Source organism: Pristis pectinata, chromosome 2 (assembly GCF_009764475.1).
Source record: "Pristis pectinata isolate sPriPec2 chromosome 2, sPriPec2.1.pri, whole genome shotgun sequence".
Taxonomy (NCBI): domain Eukaryota; kingdom Metazoa; phylum Chordata; class Chondrichthyes; order Rhinopristiformes; family Pristidae; genus Pristis; species Pristis pectinata.
Window position 1 is genome coordinate 19,238,003 of NC_067406.1, and position 20,359 is coordinate 19,258,361.

The 20,359-nt window shown below is 41.0% G+C and overlaps 2 protein-coding genes across 2 annotated transcripts in view; one reads left to right on the forward strand and one right to left on the reverse strand.

Moving 5' to 3' along the window:
* The window catches only part of immt (inner membrane protein, mitochondrial (mitofilin)), a 39,822-nt gene extending 31,542 nt beyond the window's left edge, over positions 1-8,280 (forward strand). Inside the window, exons 12-14 of the mRNA XM_052042198.1 lie at positions 306-437; positions 3,269-3,398; positions 7,362-8,280. Of these exons, the coding sequence (XP_051898158.1) occupies positions 306-437; positions 3,269-3,398; positions 7,362-7,969 (870 nt within the window). The 3' untranslated portion in view covers positions 7,970-8,280. The remainder of the gene's footprint in view (positions 1-305; positions 438-3,268; positions 3,399-7,361) is intronic.
* Positions 8,281-11,318: 3,038 nt separating this feature from the next.
* The window catches only part of ptcd3 (pentatricopeptide repeat domain 3), a 35,428-nt gene continuing 26,387 nt past the window's right edge, over positions 11,319-20,359 (reverse strand). Inside the window, exons 17-24 of the mRNA XM_052039006.1 lie at positions 18,849-18,955; positions 17,355-17,433; positions 16,293-16,383; positions 15,778-15,863; positions 14,073-14,215; positions 12,209-12,250; positions 11,915-12,073; positions 11,319-11,542 (exon numbers count right to left, since the gene is read on the reverse strand). Of these exons, the coding sequence (XP_051894966.1) occupies positions 11,482-11,542; positions 11,915-12,073; positions 12,209-12,250; positions 14,073-14,215; positions 15,778-15,863; positions 16,293-16,383; positions 17,355-17,433; positions 18,849-18,955 (768 nt within the window). The 3' untranslated portion in view covers positions 11,319-11,481. The remainder of the gene's footprint in view (positions 11,543-11,914; positions 12,074-12,208; positions 12,251-14,072; positions 14,216-15,777; positions 15,864-16,292; positions 16,384-17,354; positions 17,434-18,848; positions 18,956-20,359) is intronic.

A 20,359-nucleotide genomic window follows, 5' to 3' on the forward strand; every position in this document is an offset into this window, starting at 1 on the left:
CAAGTTTGTCCAGCCTCTCCTGATAGCACATGCCCTCTAATCCAGGCAGCATCCTGGTAAACCTCCTCTGCACCCTCTCTGAAGCCTCGACATCCTTCCTATGATGAGATGACCAGAATTGCACGCAATATTCTAAATGCAGCCTAACCGGAGTTCTATAGAGATGCATCATAACTACTTGACTCCTATACTCAATACCTGGCTGCCTTGACCTGTTGTAACTGCATTTTTGGTAAAACTATGTCATTGCCTGACATGGTAGAGATTACTCGGTGCAAATGATTTCTTCTTGTTTTCAAATTCAGATTGAAGAAGTACGAGAAGTGATGGAGGCAGAGATGCGAACACAACTACGCAGGCAAGCTGCTGCTCACACTGACCATCTGAGGGAGGTACTGAAGCTTCAGGAACAGGAATTCAAAGGAAAATATAAGGAGGTAAATTTATTTTATTTCCATGTGACTCAATGGCCTGAAAATGCCCTCCTTTTGTGTTGGCTCATAGAGCAATGCCACTCTCACATTTATTTTCCCTAACCTATTATCTCCACATTTCCATCAGCTCCACCTAGATTCTGTCACTCGCCTAACACACTAGTGACAATTTACAATGGCCAATAATCCTACCAACCGATATGTTTGAAAAGTGGGAGGAAACCAGGATTAAATTAAACCAAATTTAATCCTGGTAACTGTAAAATGATGCACTTGGGAGGTCAAATGACATGCATAGTGAATGGTTAGGCCCCAGGGAGTATTGAGGTAAAGAGGTCCTTGGTGTACGGGTCCAAAGATTCCTGAAAGTGGCAGCACAGGTGAATAAGGTGGTAAAGAAGTCAGGTGGATTAAATTCCATCTGCCATTGCCCTGCCCAGTTTTTCAGCTGATCAACATCTCTCGAGCCTGAAACTGTCTTCCTCATCATCCACACCACCACCAAATTTTGTGCCTCCAAGTCCTCGGGTGGAATGCTAGCCTTTCATTAGCCATGGCATAGAATATAAGAGCAGGGAAGTTATGATGCAGATTTATAAAACATTGGTGAGGCCCCATTTGGAACATTGTGTGCAGTTTTGGTTCCCTAAGTATAGAAAGGATGTGATTTCTCTGGAGAGGGTGCTGAGGACCTTCACCAGGATGCTGCCTGGGATGGAGTGTCTCAGTTATGAGGAGAGACTGGATAGGCTGGATTTGTTCTCTTGAAGCAGAGAGGGCTGAAGGGGACCTGATAGAAGTATAGCACAGAGACGGGTCCTTTGGTGTCCATGCTGACCTTCAAGTACCCATCTAAACTAAACTTACTTACCAGCACTTGGTTTGTACCTTGTATGCCTTGGCTTATCCAGATGCTACTTAAACGTCATGAGAGTACCTGCCTTCCCCATTTGAACAGACATTGCATTCCAGATTGCAACCACCCTCTGGATGGGGGAAAAGAAAATTCTTCCTCCAATCGCTCTACCCTTTTACTCTTCACTATGGTTTCTGGTTATAGATGCCTCTGTTATGGGGAAAGGTTTCTCACCCAACTTATGCCCCTCATAATTTTTATGCATCTCAATCAGGTCCCCCTCGGTCTCTTCTGCTCCAAGGAAAGCAAACCAAGCCTATCCAGTCTCTCCTCATAACTGCTCCATCTTGGGCAACATCTTCGTACATCTATCTCCTCTGCACCCTCTCCAGTGTACTTGCGTCCCTCCTGTAGAGTGAAGTCCGGAACTGTTCCATCTAATCATCAGATCCAGCTAAACAATATCATTCTGTAACCTATGACTATCCTCCTTGCCTTCAAAACGTGACCTCCATTTTCGTGATTGAGAGTGTGCTGATGAGGAATTAGTAGGCTGAATTGGATTTAACCTACATTTTATGGACTGAACTGAATTTTGTCTATTGAGTTGACAGCTAGGTATCAGTTGGTTGACCCATAGAATCATAGAACAGTACAGCACTATACAGGCCCTTCGGCCCACAATGCTGTGCCGACCCACCTTAATGTTTCCTTTCTCCTTGGGTAGAGTTGCATTTCCTTTCACGTGATGCAACTGAGACCCTGACTTTGCCACAATTATGAAACTAATTTTAAATTCAGCTGTTATTCTGGTTACAGGGTTATGTTTAAAACTCTGTACATTAAACAGAGTGAACACTTGGTTTCCATGAACAAAAAAGTAGGATCAAGACAGCCATTCAATAGGATTGTGGCTGAAATTGGTCAAATTCCCAACAATAGCCTGCACTCACTGTGTTGGCCGTCACTGTGGTCAGCTTAGCAGTGACCACTCCCACCTTTCACCCCAACCTGCCTAACACCAGTCTTCAGAGGCTCTCCATGCTGTTGTGGTGTGATTCATTGCTGAATTCATGCCAACTTCCCAGCACAGCAGTGTTGCCATTAATGAACCTCTGTGTATAATGCTCTAGTGAGTACTTTTAGCACTGCTTCCATTAACATTCTCATTCCTGGGCATTTATCTTGTGCACTAAGTAACATACCACTGTAGTTGAATACTGAATAATAATCATTGATTTTTTTTTACTACAATTTAGATTGACCATGGAATTCAGTTATGATGTTCTGACTGACTAATTGGCTTGAGTTAATTTGACACAGATTGAAAATGGAGCACTGCTTATTTCTGTTTAAAATGTTAAAACTAATTTTGATGAAGTGATGTGTGTATTTTGCACCCTTCTCATTCATTTTCTCTGGAGCATTGGAGGCTGAGGGGAGACCTGATAGAAGTTTATAAAATTATGAGAGGCAATGGTAGGGTAGACGGCCAGAATCATCTTCTCAGGGTTGTAATGTTGAATACTCGAGGGCATAGCTTTAAGGTGAGAAGGGGAAAGTTTAAAGGGGATGTGCAGGGCAAGTTTTTATTAACAGTGGTAGGTGCCTGGAAAGGGCTGCCAGGTGTGGATACAAAAGTGTTCAAGAGGCTTTTAGATAGGCACATGAACATGCAGGGAATGGAGGGATATGGATCACGTGGAGGCAGAAGGGATTTGGCAGCATGCTTGGCACAGCCATCATGGGCTGAAGGACCTGTTCCTGTGCTGTACTGTTGTATGTTCATCAAAGACATTTTGCCTAAACAAAATTGTATCTCATGTCCATTTTAAGGAGTTTTCTGATCTTTCCATTTTCACATATACCAGAAGCAAACATATAACCTCAAGTGAAAATTGTTGTTTAGGGCCAATTAGTGCTATTAGATTCGTACATGTTTCATGATACGATTAGTTACTTTTGTTTTATTTCATAGGAGCTACGACAAAAGTTAGCTGAATATGAGCTTCAGTACAGACGTTTATCTCAGGAACAACTGGACAACTTTACACTGGAGATGAATGCAGCTCATTCCAGGCTGAAGGGCGTTGAACAGGCAATGGAGAGTGAGTGATTACTTATCATTCCACATACTTCGCTTAATTTTTGAAAACCTTTAGTAAGACTCATTCAAAAATACAATACAGTACACTCCCACATTACAGAGGGGTTGTGTTTCTAGAAAACTCTTATCACAATTTTCTGTAATGTGAACCCTTGACAAAAATTAACAAAATTTGTTGTTTTGTTCACATTTTGTTATTTTTTCTCTCATAAATTCTGTGAGAGTGAATTTTTTCTCTCTCTCAAATTTTTGGGTAGTGGTTTGTGAATTTGGTAAGGGGAAATTCTGTTACCTGAACTCCTGTAACATGGGGGTACACTGTAAATTCAAAACTATTTTCATTGCTGGAAATTTTCCTGACAAAATATAGAGGGAAGGTCACCAAATTAATCCTTCTTGGGTAAGTTAAAGGAAACAAACATTGACTCAAACCTTAACAGGACCAGTCTTGTCACCTCATAATAGAGCAGGTCAGTGTCTGGATACTGTTACAAATGTCTCATCTCCTAAGTTTCTCAACTGAGGCTCAGTTTAGGAGCATGAGAATCATCGCCAGTTACCTAGGTGGTTACCATCAAAAGAACACTGACAAAGGCTCTTGTCCACACAGCAGAGTACCTTGCTTGCTTGTCTCTTCCACTGAATTTAAAATTCACCCTTTCTTTATCAGCACATTGTGGCTACAATACATCCTATCTACATGGCATGGATGAAGGATTGGTTAACTGAAACCAGAGTAAGAATATCTGGGTCATTTTCACGGCGATTTGGAACTAATGGGGTGCTGGAGTTCATCTGTTTACAGTGTGAATTGACAATGTATATGAAGGGACCAAGTGTATTTCTTTCATGGGACATCGTCTCAAATTTCATTAAATTTTTTTGAAAGGAGAGTGTGGTAGATGTTGCCTACATGAACTTAATGAGCCCTTTGACATGATATTGCATGGTGGGCTGGTGCAGAAGTTTGAGTCCATGGGATCGAGGTCAAATTGGATCCAAAATTGGCTTGGTGATAGGAGCAGAGGATGTTGACAGTGGAGAGTTGCTTTACTGATTGGAAGCTTGTGGCAAGTGGTGTACCATAAAGATTGGTGCTGGGACACTTGACAAACATTAACAAATTGCGTATGAATGTACAAGGCATGATAAGGAACTTTACAGATGATCCAAAAAGTGCTGATGTTGTAGATAGCAAGGAAGATTGCTTGAGGCTACAGCATGCTTATAGATCAGCTGGAAAGTTAGGCGGAGCAATGACAAATAGAATTTAATTCTCATAAAAGAGAGGTGATACATTTGGGAAGGCAAACAAGGGTAGGATGTACACAATAAATGGTATGGCTTTAGGGAGTGTTGATGAACAGAAGGACCTTGGGGTACAAGTCCATAGATCCATCGGGTGGACTAGGAGAGAATGCTGGCATTAGTTTGCTTACCCTGCCAATGGATTTGGAGGATTCTGAGGAGATACTGTACCTGAATGCGGGCAGATGGGACTAGCTTTGAATGGCATCTTGGTCGGCATGAACAAGTTGGGCTGAAGGGCCTGTTTCCTGCATTACTCCATGACTCTATAGCATTGAATGTACCTCTCCAGTCCTTGGAAGTGCTAGCGGTAAATAGTTAATGTCTTCAAAGCATAAAGTAAGGTGAGGATCACAGTTACTTGGTAGACAGTGAGCTTTGGCTGGGTCTGAGGTCTGAGGTTTTGATCTTCAACACTTTTCCTCAGACAAAGTTGTCCTGGCACACTGGACACAATAGAGAATTTCCTGTTTGATGTCTGCCTTTACTGAGAGGTGGCTTCTGGGCTATGGGAAGTGGCCGATGTTTCCCGTAGTCTCTGTCAGTGTGGTGTAGCAGGGACTGGTTGGTGTAGGACCTTTTTATTTTACGGATGTTTAGTGTGACGATCATTGTGTCATTCCTGTTGGTGATGTGGTTGAATATGCAAGGATGGTGCCTACACTCTTTGGAGTTTGGAAGAAAGAAGTGCATGATTCTCAGGGGTCTTAATAGGATAGATTCTGTGAGGATGTTTTCCCCCAGTGTGAAAATCTAGAAATGGAAGGTATCTGGAATCAGCTGTTTATGACCAGAGAGGAGGAAGAGTTTCTTCTCAGAGAATTCTACATCCGAGAGTGGTGTGGGTACTGACATGTTATCGCGTTCCAGGCTGAGATAAATTCTTGGGTCGCAAGGGAATTGAGGGTTATGGGGATTGAGCAGGAAAGTGGAGTTGATGTCGTTTCAGCTACGATCTTACTGAATGCAAAGCAGGCTTAAGGGGCTGTGTGGCTTTCTGCTGCTCATATATCTTATGTCACCATGACTAATTCAACATCATTTCCTCACGTGCACCATTAATCACCGAGAAGGACGAGGAACAATTTACTGGGACACGATCACCTTGAAGTTGCAGGTCATCCTGACTTAAACATTTATCATAATTTCTTCATCGTATACAAACTCCAATTCCATATCCAATATCATTCTGAGTGCCTCACCATCAGCACCTTGGGACAATTAGGCAAGGACAGTATGGGCCAAATTCTGAGAGAAGATTTGTTTAAAAATACATAGGGGAATTGAACAGAAGGACAAATCAAGTTTCAAAAGAAGTATTCTTGTGCCAGCCTTGTAGTAATATAGAATCATTCTTGTTAATGTGATAAAGGGACAAAGAGTAAGTGTCATCCATCTGGAATCCTGAGGAAATTAGTCTGCAGGGGTAACAGATGTAAAAGATCGATGAATTGTTATTGCTTTCATCTTAGTGCTTTGGAATTTTGGTGAAGTTATGGATCAGTTTTACAAAACCTTAGACTCCATTTGGAGAGCTTCATTCAATTTTAGGCATGACACAATATGCAAGTGATGAGGTAGGATACAACATAGTCTCCAGAATCATTCTCTATCCTTAAAAGCTCAAATTAGGGATACAGGTAGCATGGCAGGCACGGTAGTGTAGCGGCTAGCGACCCGGGTTCAATTCTGGCCGCTGTCTGTAAGGAGTTTGTACATTCTCCCGTGTCTGTGTGGGTTTCCTCCGGGTGCTCCGGTTTCCTCCCACATTCCCAAGACGTAAGGGTTAGGAAGTTGTGGGCATGCTATGTTGGCGCCGGAAGTGTGGCGTCACCTACAGGCTGCCCCCAGAACACTACGCAAAAGATGCATTTCACTGTGTTTCGATGTACATGTGACTAATAAAGATATCTTATTATGTAGATTTTTTTTATTCTCCTGATCTTAGAAGGTTGCTTAATCTGATCAAGATCCTGAAGAATGGTCATTGAAAATTAAAAGTTTTTAATTTAGTTTCTCTCTGCAGATTCTGCTGAGCTTCTGAGTAATTGCAACATTTTCAAAGTTCTAGTTATTTCAGATATCTAGCAGTGGAATATTTTGCTTTTATAAATCTTTAAAAATAAGTTTAGAAGGTTAGATACAAAAAAAAAATTCTGTTGGAGGAGCCCAGAACACTGGGGATGATTAACTTAAAGCTGGGTCGTTCAGGACTAGAATCACTCAGTGCTGGAGATTTTGACCTGGGCTGAGGAATCTGAGGTTGGTTTGCTTACAAGAGACAGTGGCGTGGCAAAAGGCAGCTATAGGTGAGAGAAACACAAGGTGAATCATCTGAGGATTTGTAAATATTTGCAGCATAAAAACAAAGGCTAGAAGGCTCCAGCAATCAGAAGAGTGATTACTGGGGTTGTAATTACACTTCTGACCACAACACTGATATGGACTTTGATACGGACTATGCCACTGTTTCAAATTGGGATGGAAAGTGGTGAGTACACAAACATTCTCTCACAAACCTGTTCCCCAACCATTGTGGTGTTACTGTAGAAAATAGTATCATTCAAACTATTGTTACACTTGCAGATATTTAAAAAAAAATAAGTTTTTAATTATATTCACCCTGTGTAAGTTGAATAATGTTGTCTTGTTTCAGGTCATGCTATTGCAGAAGAGGAGGCTAGAAAGGCACATCAGCTTTGGCTCTCTATAGAAGCTCTGCAATACACACTAAAATCAGCCTCTGGTGATAGCCCAACAGAACCCCTACAGAACGCTGTAGCAGCTATTACAAATAGCTGTGGAGATGATAAGTTCACCCAGGCCTTAGCTGGAGCTCTTCCTCAAGAGTGTCTTTCCCGTGGAGTGTACAGTGAAGAGGCATTGCGTCATCGGTTCTACACAGTGCGGAAAATAGCACGGCGTGTGGCCATGATAGATGAGACAAGAAATAGTCTGTTTCAATACTTCCTCTCCTATCTGCAATCCTTTCTATTAATGGAACCCCAAGTAACAAAGCCTCCTGAGGAACTACACCTTGAAGACCTGGACACATTTAAACTGTTATCATATGCCTCATTCTGCATTGAGCATGGTGACCTAGAGCTTGCAGCTAAATTTGTGAACCAGCTTCGTGGAGAACCAAGAAGGGTAGCACAAGATTGGCTGACAGAGGCTCGTCTAACCCTTGAAACAAAGCAAATAATAGAAATCCTTTCAGCTTATGCCAATGCAGTGGGTTTGGGTACCACACAAGTAGAATAATTCAACAGAACACAGACCTTATCACGGCAGAAAAAATGGACTTCAATCCCATAAGCACTATTCTGTAAGCACTATTACTGACTTCACTGTTCCAGTGTAATTCCAGGAAATGGTACATTGAAGTAAAATGTTGGGAATGTGTCTCTGTAATTTGGTATAATAGTTTTATGGATTGGACTTTGTATTTGAACCAAATAATCATTTCAGCTTATTGTATGTTGATTTTCTTCCCCCTTTGGATGCATATCAATAAAACTAAATCAAACACTGAATGGAAAGATTAATGTTGATGTTTTCATGAACACAGAATTACTAGTTTAGGTGAAGCATCATCTGAGCCAGCTCTGAAGATCCAACTAGTTGTTGGAATAATTTGCTTAGTTACCTCTCGATTTTTCTTGACTTACAATTGAATTATTTGCTGTGTGTAGATGCATCTCTTTGGGTTTCATGTTTAGCATCTTCTTGAAGGCTGGTGAGATGATCAACATCCACAAACTGAGACTCAAAGAGACTTTTTTTTAAAGAGTAAAGTTTCTCAGTAAGACATAGGAACATTGAAGTTGGGTGCCATAGGTCTTTTGAGCACAAACAATGGCATTTAAACAAGCTCTTCAAAGATAATTTTCACAACTACACTGAACATTTTACAGTTCTGAGTTTAGTTTCTTCTAATCAATCCAAATGCTAAACACAAAAAATCTGGTTTTGTGCCTTTTATTTATATCTTTACATTGCATAATACAGATTAATTCCAGATAAAGAAAATTCAACTGATATCCTTTGGTTTTTCTTGCTTGAAAGTCTCATTGTGTTTAAAAAGTATAACTCCCTTTTTGTTATCTTAGTGAAAATAAGTGGAATCTTAGCACTCACTCGATATTCCAAAAGAACTAGATATCTAGATGTTTTCTTTTGCAAACTAACTTTTCCCACACTGATTCTCTTATAGCTCTGCTATGTTGTTGAGGCATGCTATGTTGGAGCCAGAAGCACGGCAACACTTGCCAGCTGCTCCCAGAACACACTCTGCAAAGATGCATTTCATTGTGTTTCGATGTACATGTGACTAATAAAGAAGTCTTTATCTATCCTGTAACTGGCCCAGCAGCACTTTAAATTGACTACTCTTTTGCATTAGAGATTAAGACTAAAGATCAGTGTCACAATATAAAGAGAAATTAACATTAGACTCTGGGACAACATTTCCTTAAGGTAATAGTAGAATTAATGCCTCAAAGCAAATGAACCAGATCAGTCATGTGAAGAGTCTTTAACATGAGGTTCAAGCACTGAAGCACTAGGGGAGCCTTTACTGTAATAATGGGCTGAACATGGGAGGAAGCAAATGTATTTCAATGTGCTCAGACATTCCTAGCTAGTTAATTGGTCAGCTATGTGACAAATAAACTTTCACCTTACCAGTGAAAATTGCACTGGTAATGAAACTGGGACTTTATCAACTTTTGAGGTTACTATCAACACTTAAATTCTAAAAGTTTAGTGATCCAAGGACATCTCGAAGGTAAATTTGTTCAAGCTTTTTAATATTCACAGCATAAACAAGATCACCACCTTCCTATTTAAATATAGCTTGTGGTTGTTTAAGCACCGTAGACATTTTGCATCTTAAAAGTATCACAAGATTTGGTGGTTAGGACATTAAAATATTTCAGTGAACCAGGTTTCATAAGTTGGTAATATTTGCTGCTCTTCATCACATTTAAAGGTATGCAGAAGGTGTCATAGTTGGGTGTGTTTTTCTTGTGTTCCACATCTGAACTGCTCTCATTCAATTGGGATGCAAATAAATTCACTCATTAGGCTCCATCTGGACAATTCTACACACAGCACTTCAAGTGCAAGACCTTGGTGTGGTGCAGAAGAGATTTACTAGAACAGTATCAGACTTGAAAGATTTCAGTTATGTGGAGAAACCCATTGTTTTCCTGATGGCAGAGGTGGTTACAGGAAACCTTGTTTAAAAATTAGGAGTTTTGATACAGGAGTAAACAAACTTTGTGGTAGCAAGTTGGAATAAAAGAACACAAATTTAATGAAGAAAAAAAAAGTTAAGGGTATGCAGAAGGTGCCATAGTTGGGTATGTTTTTCTTGTGTTCACATACATTACCCAATAGGGTGGTGAAAATGCAAGTACTTTTGAAAAGGCTGAAGGGGAAATTCCAGGGCTACAGTTGGTAGTTTCCTGAAACAGCTAGAAGCACAATGGGACAAATGGACTCCTGTGCCTCATTCTGTGAGCTATATACCTAATGCGAGAACTATACTGTAGTGCTTATGTGGACTAATGCATGCCAAACTGGCTGCCTTTTGTAATAATCCCTCTCACTACTTAGAAAGATCCTGACGGTTGCATTGTAAATTTCTGGTGAAAAAATTCTTTTAGGCCCAAGTCTGAGTTGTATGTTATTTTGTTGCATTTCAATAACTCAAAACCAGTGTTTGAAATAATCTATAATGCTTATTTCTTGAAACTTGAGTTCTATTGTATCTTCCATTTTCTTTTGTAAATCTCCATTAGTAAACATATACAAAAGCACTCCAAGGCAAACAAAAAGTCAATACTTAATTTCATTTAGCCATACCATTTCATAATTGGAAAATAGTTTATTCCCTTATTTTAATTTTTATCATTTAAACATGCTTTTAACTTCAATGTTTAGTTTTAATTATGTAAATCTATTTCAATGATTTTTAAATGTCTGAGTACTAACAATATCTACAGTGTTAGCAAGAGTTTGAGATCTGTAAGCTGTCAAAAGACCAAGGTGTTCTGGGGGCGGGGCTTTGGACTCCTGCGAAGCCTGGTCACTTTTTGTGGACCACTCCACTTTGTAGGACAGCTGTGTTGCTGGAGCTCCAAACAAGTGATCATGCTTCCGACTTGTGCCTTGTAGATGTTAGAAAGGCCTTGGGGTGGTAGGAGAAGCACTACTAGGTCCTAGCTAAACCCAGACTGGGCACTAGAGCAGGTGACCGGTGAACAAATGCTGCTTGAGAGCACAGTCCACAACCGTTTCCACCACCTCACTGATGACCAAGAATAGACAGTGGGTTCTAATTAATCAGATGTCCAGTCTTTGGTGAACAATTTCTCAATGGCAGATGGATGTCAGTGCTGTACTAGAACAGTTTGGCCAGAGGGGCTGCCAAAATTTATAGTTCTGTGCAGCACTATCCTCCAACCTAAGGACATTCATCCACAGCAGATTTATTTTTCCTTGGTCTGCAGGGGTGATTATATGGAGGGGGTAATGATGAATTTCATATTGGCTATTTACCGTATTTTAGATCCATAAAATGTAAATCACTGTACATTCTCTTACAGCTTTTCAGTTTTATTTATTTTATTGCAGCCACATCTGTACATATTCATATTCCAAAGTCAGTTCTGCAGCATATACAGCAAATAAATACAAAGGTCAATCCTCAGTTAACTAACCATTCTGTATTTGAATAGACATCATTTGATGGATCCAGGACGATCAAGTTACTCATGGTCACTATCGCTACTGCTGCTACTACTACCATCCAGCTCTTCCAGGGACCTCCTGTTCATGCGGGGAAAAATAAATTTAAATAAGTCCACAACTATACTTTATAATAAATCATAACTGTTTGCAATGTACATTATCTGACTATTTGGGAATCCCCACACTTCCCACACACCCTCTAAACCCATTAGGTACACTAGGAAATTATAATACTGCATAAAGTAAAAACAGTGGTTGGGATATTAGCAATAACATCCAATATTCCAGAAAATCTGTCAGTCCAGCACCCAAGTTCCAAGCTTTGGGAGTTTTGCAATATTCTCAATAAAGCCATCAAGTACACTCAGTGCAAAAGAGGCAATCTCTTGGATTGATACAAGTTAGTTACAGGTGGTTAAATCTTGAACTATTCCAAAGAGACAGGATTACCTTTCTTCATCAGTAAGCTCAAATTCGTTGGTCACCCTGTCCAAGAACTCTGATGTTGCAGGCAGGCTGAAAGTACCAGCCAGTTTCACCAAGTCCAGAGCCAGAGCCTTGTTGCCACTTTCCTTAGCATGGTCCAGGAACTCATCCAGTAGACCTTTGCTGAGGAAAAATGAAGAGACTTCAGACATTTCACAAAAGCTTTATGAAATTTCAAAATAGGAGTAAACAAATCTTTTTCATTTTGAAGCTTAAAAATCATGACAATATGATTATTACTGCAGAGAGAGAGCTTACCTGGGGATTCTGTTGTTTGCTTTAAAAAGTGGCAGCATCTCCCTAGGGTCACAGACAACAAGTTATTGAACACAGTACTGGCAAAGTCACAAGCTGTCTTAGAGTTGAATTTATCACTGGTTAAGAATGCTGGTGATCTATGAACATCAAGAAATTGTGGAGCACAGGATGTGCAGTAAATATAGGGGAAATTGCTTCCTCTGACTCTCCATAATGGCAGCTTCTCCCATTCTATCTTACACTGAATCCAGTACCCATAACAAACAATTAACACGTCTTTAAAATAACAGGAGTAAGTTTCCACTTGAAGAGGTGAAAATAGAAGTCACTCACAGATCAAATACTGGACCCAATTTGGAGGAAGTTTTACATACAAAATGAGCAAGGATGTACATGCTGTTGACAATGAGACTCACTGCATTAAGCATAAAATGACTTTCATCCACACAAATAATATGGAACACAGAACAGTACAGCGCAGGAACAGGCCATCTGTCCCACAATATCTGTGCTGACCATGCTGCAAATCCAAACTAATTCTATCTGCCTGCACATGGTCCATATCACTCCCTGCCTGTTCATGTGCCTGTCCAAATGCCTCTTAAGTGTTGCTATCATATCGGCTTCTACCACACTCATGGCAGTGCGATCCAGACGTAGAAGACAATGGGAAGGGAGCTCTGGTGAATAAAGGGTTACGCTCTCTCTCTACTGGTGAACAGCTTGAGCCACTTCTGTGGAATGTGGTGTGATTGATAAGTTACTGAGCTATGAAACTTCCAAGGCCACAAGAACAGGATTGTTTCTGACTAACCGAAATATGTGTTAACCTGTCTGGGACCAATGGTAGCGTGAGCTGGTCAAGCATACCCAAACATGGGTATGCCAGTGCAGTAGGTGGACACCCGCCGAAGAACAATGTATTTAAGTCTGTTAGCACCCTGTATTCCTTGAGTCGGGCCACGTGCAGGGAAGAGCAGCACTGTTGTTTGCTCTTCCATGTACTCCCACTCCCACTAGTGTTAAACAATAAAGGACTTTTTGTACGCTCCTTGGTTCTGCTGAAGTCTGATTTATTATAGAGTGCAGGTCGACTTTTACACAGGCACCTATCACTTTACGTAAACAAAAACTGCCTCATAAATCTCCTTTAAACTTTCTCCCCTCTCATCTTAAAGTGATGCCCCCTCATATTTGAAATTTCTATGCTGGGAAAAACTTTGGGAAAATTATCACTCTCTTTTATTCTCCAGGTTTTTTTTTGAAGTTCTGTGCTCATTGAACAACAAACAATATTCCCTTACCTTCCTGCTTCAGGCACTTATTACAAGATGAGTTTAGATCTAGAGAAAGCATCTTGTGGTTTTGCCAAAAAGCAATTTGGGTCACCTATCATCAGAGGCACTCAAGCTCCCTGTGCTTTGTCTCAGCAAAAGCTTCATTTCCATGCTCCTCAAGGGCATCCTCAGCTGTACTAAAAACCCATGCCCTCTGAGTCAGAGGATCTGTGGCAAGTCCACTGTAATGGGCCAATATTACTCAGTTGTGTGGAACATTTCTAAATTTTTGGAGGGAGCCTTAAAACTATGAGAGGAAACTCACACTTAAAAAGGATAAGTGCTGAATACAGACCCCAGGTAATAGTTAAAATGCTAATATATGCTATTTATTTTGGCCACCCCGATCCCCAGCCACCACAACTTTATCCCTGGTTCATTGTTTAAAACCCAATTATGAAAATTATGCCACAATGTATTTTAATACCTGGTTTTGCTTTATAACAAAATGAAGTAGCTCCTTTTGAGTGGACAATTATTTCAAAAGCAGCTTTTGTTAAGCACAAGTTACTCTTCATAATATTTACCAAGCATCTTGAGTTCGACCTCCTCTCAGAATCAGGGCAGTCACATTTCCCAAAGATGTAGCCGTCCACTGTAAATTGCGGTTCTGGTCCTGCTTGTAGATAGCCTTGATATCCAGTGCTGTGCCAGCAAAGCCAGCTTGCAACTGTAAGGAGATTCATTGGCTGATTTAAGTACAAAGTATGTCCAAGCATACTGGGAATCTCACGTTCCTTCTGGACCACAGTATGAGGACAACGTACTTGGAAAACACAGGCGCGGATTTTGGGAGATCTGACTAACATCAACCCAATGGTTCCGATCTCTTCACTGTTAAATTGGAGACCTTACTTCACCCTTGACTTGATACCAGGCAAACAACTTTCAAAGGATCCTGCTATCAGAGTAGACAGACGGGTAACAAAACAGAATACAATTATGCCTCCGATTCTGTCCTTCTGCTTGACACTTGGGACAAGATTTAAGACTAGACTTACCCTTGCCAATATCAATCACTATTTCCCTGTATACCTTAATGTGTACATGTTCCAAGCTAACTACTTGTTCCACTGCTGCTTCAGAACCCCAATAATTGTGCCAAGACCATCATGATGCCAATTCTGTACTATTCTCTTCCATGCTACTGAGAAGTATTGAGCATCATTCCTGTCTGTTGGTTAGTTTTCCACATCTGGATATGGAATTTCCAATCCACACCTACTCTATTAGAAATTAAAATTAAACACCACATTTTTAATCTCACCACTTGCCATCATCACCTCCAGTTTCAAACAATCTTACTGTATCAGGCTCCACACACCACCTACTAACCAGCTCATCCCGCACTAAGTCCTGGTTTCCCATTATTCCTGTCCTTATCAAAATGGGATCCCAGATCCCCAAGAATCAAATTTAAAGTTTTTGTCCTGGTGATTAAAACCCCTCCACTAAATTTTGCCTTCTTCGACTTGGCACTCATTTACCTCAGTGGAGGATATCTTCCCATCTTAAAGCTTGAACGTTGTTACTACAGTTTTTTGTAATTCCTACATTTGTGTTTGGACAGTTTGCAATCTTCAACCTTTAGTGCTGTGGTTTAGTCTGAATAATCTCGATTCACTATTTTCAAAATTGTTTTCTGCCTTCAATATCTCTGCAAGGTCCCCTTGCACATCCTTTCCACAGCAACCAGTTTTTCCCATTTTGGTGGTGTTCTCTGCAAAGCTGCTGCGACTCAGAAGCAACCCCTTACCTACTGATGTGTCAAACTGGCCATGTTACTCACAGTTTTAGCAAGGTATCCTCTATAATGTAGTTTTGCCCTGAAGGTTTAACCAAAATTGCCAATTTTGTGCCAACTGAACAAACTAAAAGCAGAGTCCACCGACACCCTCAGCACCCTGATCGTGTGTTTTGCTACTGCTGGGTCAAAGCCATAATTTCTTACCAAAGGGAGCAACATCACCAAGGCTGTAGTATATCAGCAGGCACACTAGAAACTACAACAACAAATGCCATCCTGTTGTTTTTGTGCACACTTCAATCAGCTTGCAGCTGATCCACTTTCACTAATTTGCTTAATTTATGCTGAAATATATTCCTCTGTGCTTACATAATGAGGTACAAACAGAAGTATCAAAGGAAAGAAATGTATATGAAATTACATTGTAATTATCACTCCACTGTTCGAGAATGTCACACGTCAATGATCCCAGAGGCTTTCCTTACCTCTGTACTGTGTTTGTCCCGACCCATCAGTTCCAACACTTCCTCCACGAGATCCTGCTTGTTACTGTGACCAAGCTGCTTAATGTCTGTAAATTACACAATTTATTCAGCATCTATGTCCCCAAGTATTTTACAACCAATAAAATGGGGAACAAAACAGCTAATTTGTGCAAACTCCCACTAAGAGTCAGGTGATAATGACCAGATAATCTGTATTACAGATGTTGAATGAGTGATAAATATTGGATAGGACTCTTCAAAGTAAAGAGATGGGATCTTGTACACTGAGTTGAAGCACGAGTTCTGTCTAATGTCTTATCCGAAAGACATCAGACTAGATTTTTGTGCTCCAGTCCCTGAAGGGTGACTTGAACCCACAAATCTCTGACTTGGTGAAAATGCCGTGCACTGCACCAGAGCCAGCATATGGTCGATGAAAGATAGATCACAGCCTCCACCCAAGGGTAGGAAAGGATTTCCCCCCCCACACCAACAGTCGGACAGGATGCACCAACCTTTCCAGATGTGCGGAATCAGCTGCAACCGGTTCTCTGTGTCCAAAGCCTGCAGCAGATCCTTCACACCTTGCACGTTGGGATAGTACAGCTGGAAACAAAATGTTTGTACTTCAGTATTCTATTCTTCAATACATTGTTTCCTGGAGCTCCACTAAATTTAAAACTTCGGTTACTGGTTACCCCATTACAGGAAGAATGGGGAGACTGCGGAGAGGGTGCAGAAGAGCAGCTATTGTGGGCTGAAGGACCCGTTCCTGTGCTGTATTGTTCTATGTTCTAAGTGCAACACATTAGAATGGGAACCACAGAAGCAGCTTTGGGAAAATAAAAAGACAGGAAACACAAGACACTGCAGATACTGGAAATCTGGAGCAACACACACACAAAAGCTGGAGGAATTCAGCGGGTCAGGCAACATCTAGCATTAGATAGCGGGTAAGGCAGTATCTAATGCTAGATGTTGCCTGACCCGCTGAATTCCTCCAACTTTGTGTGTGTTGCTTCAGGAAAATAAATGTTTCAGATGCATACCCTCTGTGAGATCTGGGAACTTGAAGACTAATGAATGATCACCTCCAGCATACCCTTTGGACCACATCCTCAGTACTGAACAAAGTAGAAACTTATTGCTACCTCAACCTTTCTCCAATCTTTTTGCTCTTTATATCTGTAATACCCATATCCATCTCTGCAAGGTTTATACACTGGGCTATCCCTGAGGGCTTATTTCCATTTCAGTCCCAATCTTTTGCCATTCACAAGTTCCCCAATTCACCCAACCATTGATGATTAAGCCAACACACCTTCTCCCTTTCAGATACTGAAAGGATCAATGCACAGCCAAACATTAGCCAGAGATAGCAGAGCACACACAAGTGGCCAAATGGCCTACTTCTTCTAATTATGAAGGTCAATGAATTTTTGGTTTCAATATCAGCATTCATGCTTGGGGAAAAAACTATAACATAAAAAATAATCTCGACTTTTCTCTTCAGAACCAAAAGCCAATAGTTCAGCCAGCTATTGATTTTGAGTTGTTACACTGAGAAGCAGACGTACCGAAGGAATGAGGTCCTTGTACCACTTGAGAACCACATCGATGCTCTCCATCATACACATGATGTTAAAGAACCGCCCACTGATGAGAAAACAGAAAATGTGAACAGATTGTCGATGCTCACTGAAATGTTCTGCTAAGCTTGTACTGAACCTTGTACCGGAGCAGCTTGCAGCACCGGTCAGCTTATTACAAGACAGAGGATATCAATACAAAAGAGAGCAGGATAGACAAGATTTAAAGGATTGTACCAGAAGCTGTAACCTATAAAGGATGGGATGCAAAGGCTGTAACCCCAGAGATCCTGACTGCTGCCATTTTATGGGGGAGGAGCAAAATTAGAGACTGTAATACGAGAGTTAGAGATATCAATGAATTGGGAAGAAACTTTATCTGAATAGTTTTGAGAATGTGGAACTTGACACAGGAGGAGACCATGAAGGTCCTCTTATTTAAGAGGGGATATACTGGCTATTTCCTTACGTTCAGTATAGTCAATCTTTTCCTCAGATGGTAAACCCATCATCCCTTAACTCTGCACTTCCACAATGGCAAGTACATCCTTTCTATAGTGAGGTGAACAGTACTGTAAAGTACTCCAGGTGAGATCGTACCAGGCCATGCACAATTGCTGTAAGACTTCCTTACTCTTGTACCCAATTATTTTCATAATAAATGCAAACATACCCTCTGCCTCCCTAAATCTCTCATCAGCTCTCAGTGATTTGTGCAGAGGGACACCTAGGTCCCTTTGAACATCCACATGATGCAATCTCTGGTTTAAAATAAATTCTGCTTTTCTGTATTGCATTTTACCTGCCATGTTTCTCCCCTCTTATCCTGTTGGGCCTAGTAAAAAAAAGGAACAGCAACTCATTTCTAAAACAAACAATATTTCTGAGAGGTATTTAGAATTTACTTCTTCAGAATATCCTGTTACAGCATCCAAAATTCTCCAGCCTCACCCATATCTGTGCCAAGGCTGGTGAATTTTATGTGTGAGGAGAGATTGGTGAGGCTGGGGTTGTTTCTTTAGAACAGCACAAACTGAAGGGAGACTTAGTCAAGGATGAACAGGAAGAACTCATCAGGTCAGTAACCAGGGGACACAGATGGAAGGTAACCAGTAAGAGTAGAGAAGATTTTAGTCAGGGTGAAAGGGGACTGAAACTCAGTGCCTGAAGGGGCAGTGGAGATCAAAACCCTTAACAGATCTAAATCATTATAGTAGTGTGATCAAAGAGGCTGCAGAGAAACAGGTGGGAAGAGGAACTAACCCAAACAGCTCTCTTTGGCTGGCAGTGCTGTCATAGACCAAGTGGTCTCTTTCTGTGCAGTAGATGTTTGAGATTCTTTGATACACTCCAGGGATTGGCCTACTGTTCCAGCTTCCACCAGTAATCTGGGGTTAATTAAATCATCACAGGAGCCTGTTGTCTGTGTATCAGATTACCGAGCCCGCAAGTTGTTTATAACAGAAAGTCAGGAGCTCTTACTAATAAATACTTTGTTGATAAGAATCACCCAATAATTTCCAGTTGTTTCCAGTTTCAAGAACTTTGTGAATTTTGTATGCCAGTTCGAGGTCTTTCAAATCCAAGCACTGCAAGGAGGGAAACAAAATGGTTTGAGATTGTACAAGTCAGATTTACATCACTTAATTCTCCCTCAGTGATGGCAACACTATACTCTAGGCTGTAAGTGAAGGAAAATGGAAAAGGTTCCTCACACACAATGCAGTTACTTGACACTCACACTACTGAGCAGGTAACCTTGTGTTCTGGGCTATATTATCAAAAGATCGGCTCAAATCTTGACATGACTACTAGCGGAAACAGATTCAGTTAAATAGATTTGGAATTAGGATCTAGTAAAGGCTGCTCATGAGAAGATATCTTTATTAGTCACATGTACATCGAAACACACCGTGAAATGCATGTTTTGCGTAGAGTGCTCTGGGGGCAGCTTGCAAGTGTCGCCACACTTCTGTTGCCAACATAGCATGCCCACAACTTCCTAACCTGTACGCCTTTGGAACGTGGGAGGAAACTGGAGCACCTGGAGGAAGCCCATGCAGTCACAGGGAGAACGTACGAGCTCCTTACAGACAGCGGCCGGAATTGAACCCAGGTCCCTGGTGCTGTAATAGTGTTACACTAACCGCTACACTACCATGCCTGCCATTCAATTTCTCACTCAACATACTGCTTATACGAGGAAATCTGGTCTGGCCCACATGACTGGCTGACATTAATTGCTGCAAAATTTGAGGGCAAATAGGGATGAAGAATAAATACTGCACCACATCCCATGAAGGAATAATTAAATAGAAAAATATGACAATTGGTACTTTATCCGACTCCCTTTCCTCTTCCCCATTCCACCCACAGACAGTTCCAGCTTCACCGGCTTTCATTGCTTGGTGAATTACAACAACTTAAGCAGTACACATCACCACTAGATGGCAGTGCATCCCAGCATTACCAACAAGCACAAAATACTATTGACATCCAACTTACTGGCCTGCATCTAGCCACTTACAAGTCCAGAACTTCCACAGTTAAAGGTATTTTGAACTTACCGACCAAGTCAGAAGGCTGAACATTCAAGTTTGCTCCACCAGTGGACTCCATACGGGGACTCTGCTCTTGTAATCTAACCTAGGTCACACCTGCTGCAGGTTCTGTGAGCTTACTGAATTGAACAGGGATTGTGGACAAGACAGCAAACATAAGAAAATAGAGGGAATAGGCCACTCAGCCTTGCTCTGCCATCATTATGAACAGAGCTGATCTGCCCCAGGCCTCAACTCGTCCTCTGTACCAGTTCCCGATAGCCCTCAATTCCCTGATCTTTCAAACATATCTACTTCCTCTTTAAATACTCCCTAATTAATCTTGCACCATTAATATTCTGGGGAAGAATTCCAGACATTCGCTAACCTCTGTGAGCAGTTGTTCCTTTGCACCTCATTTTTAAAGATCTAAATTGGTAAATTGGTTTATTA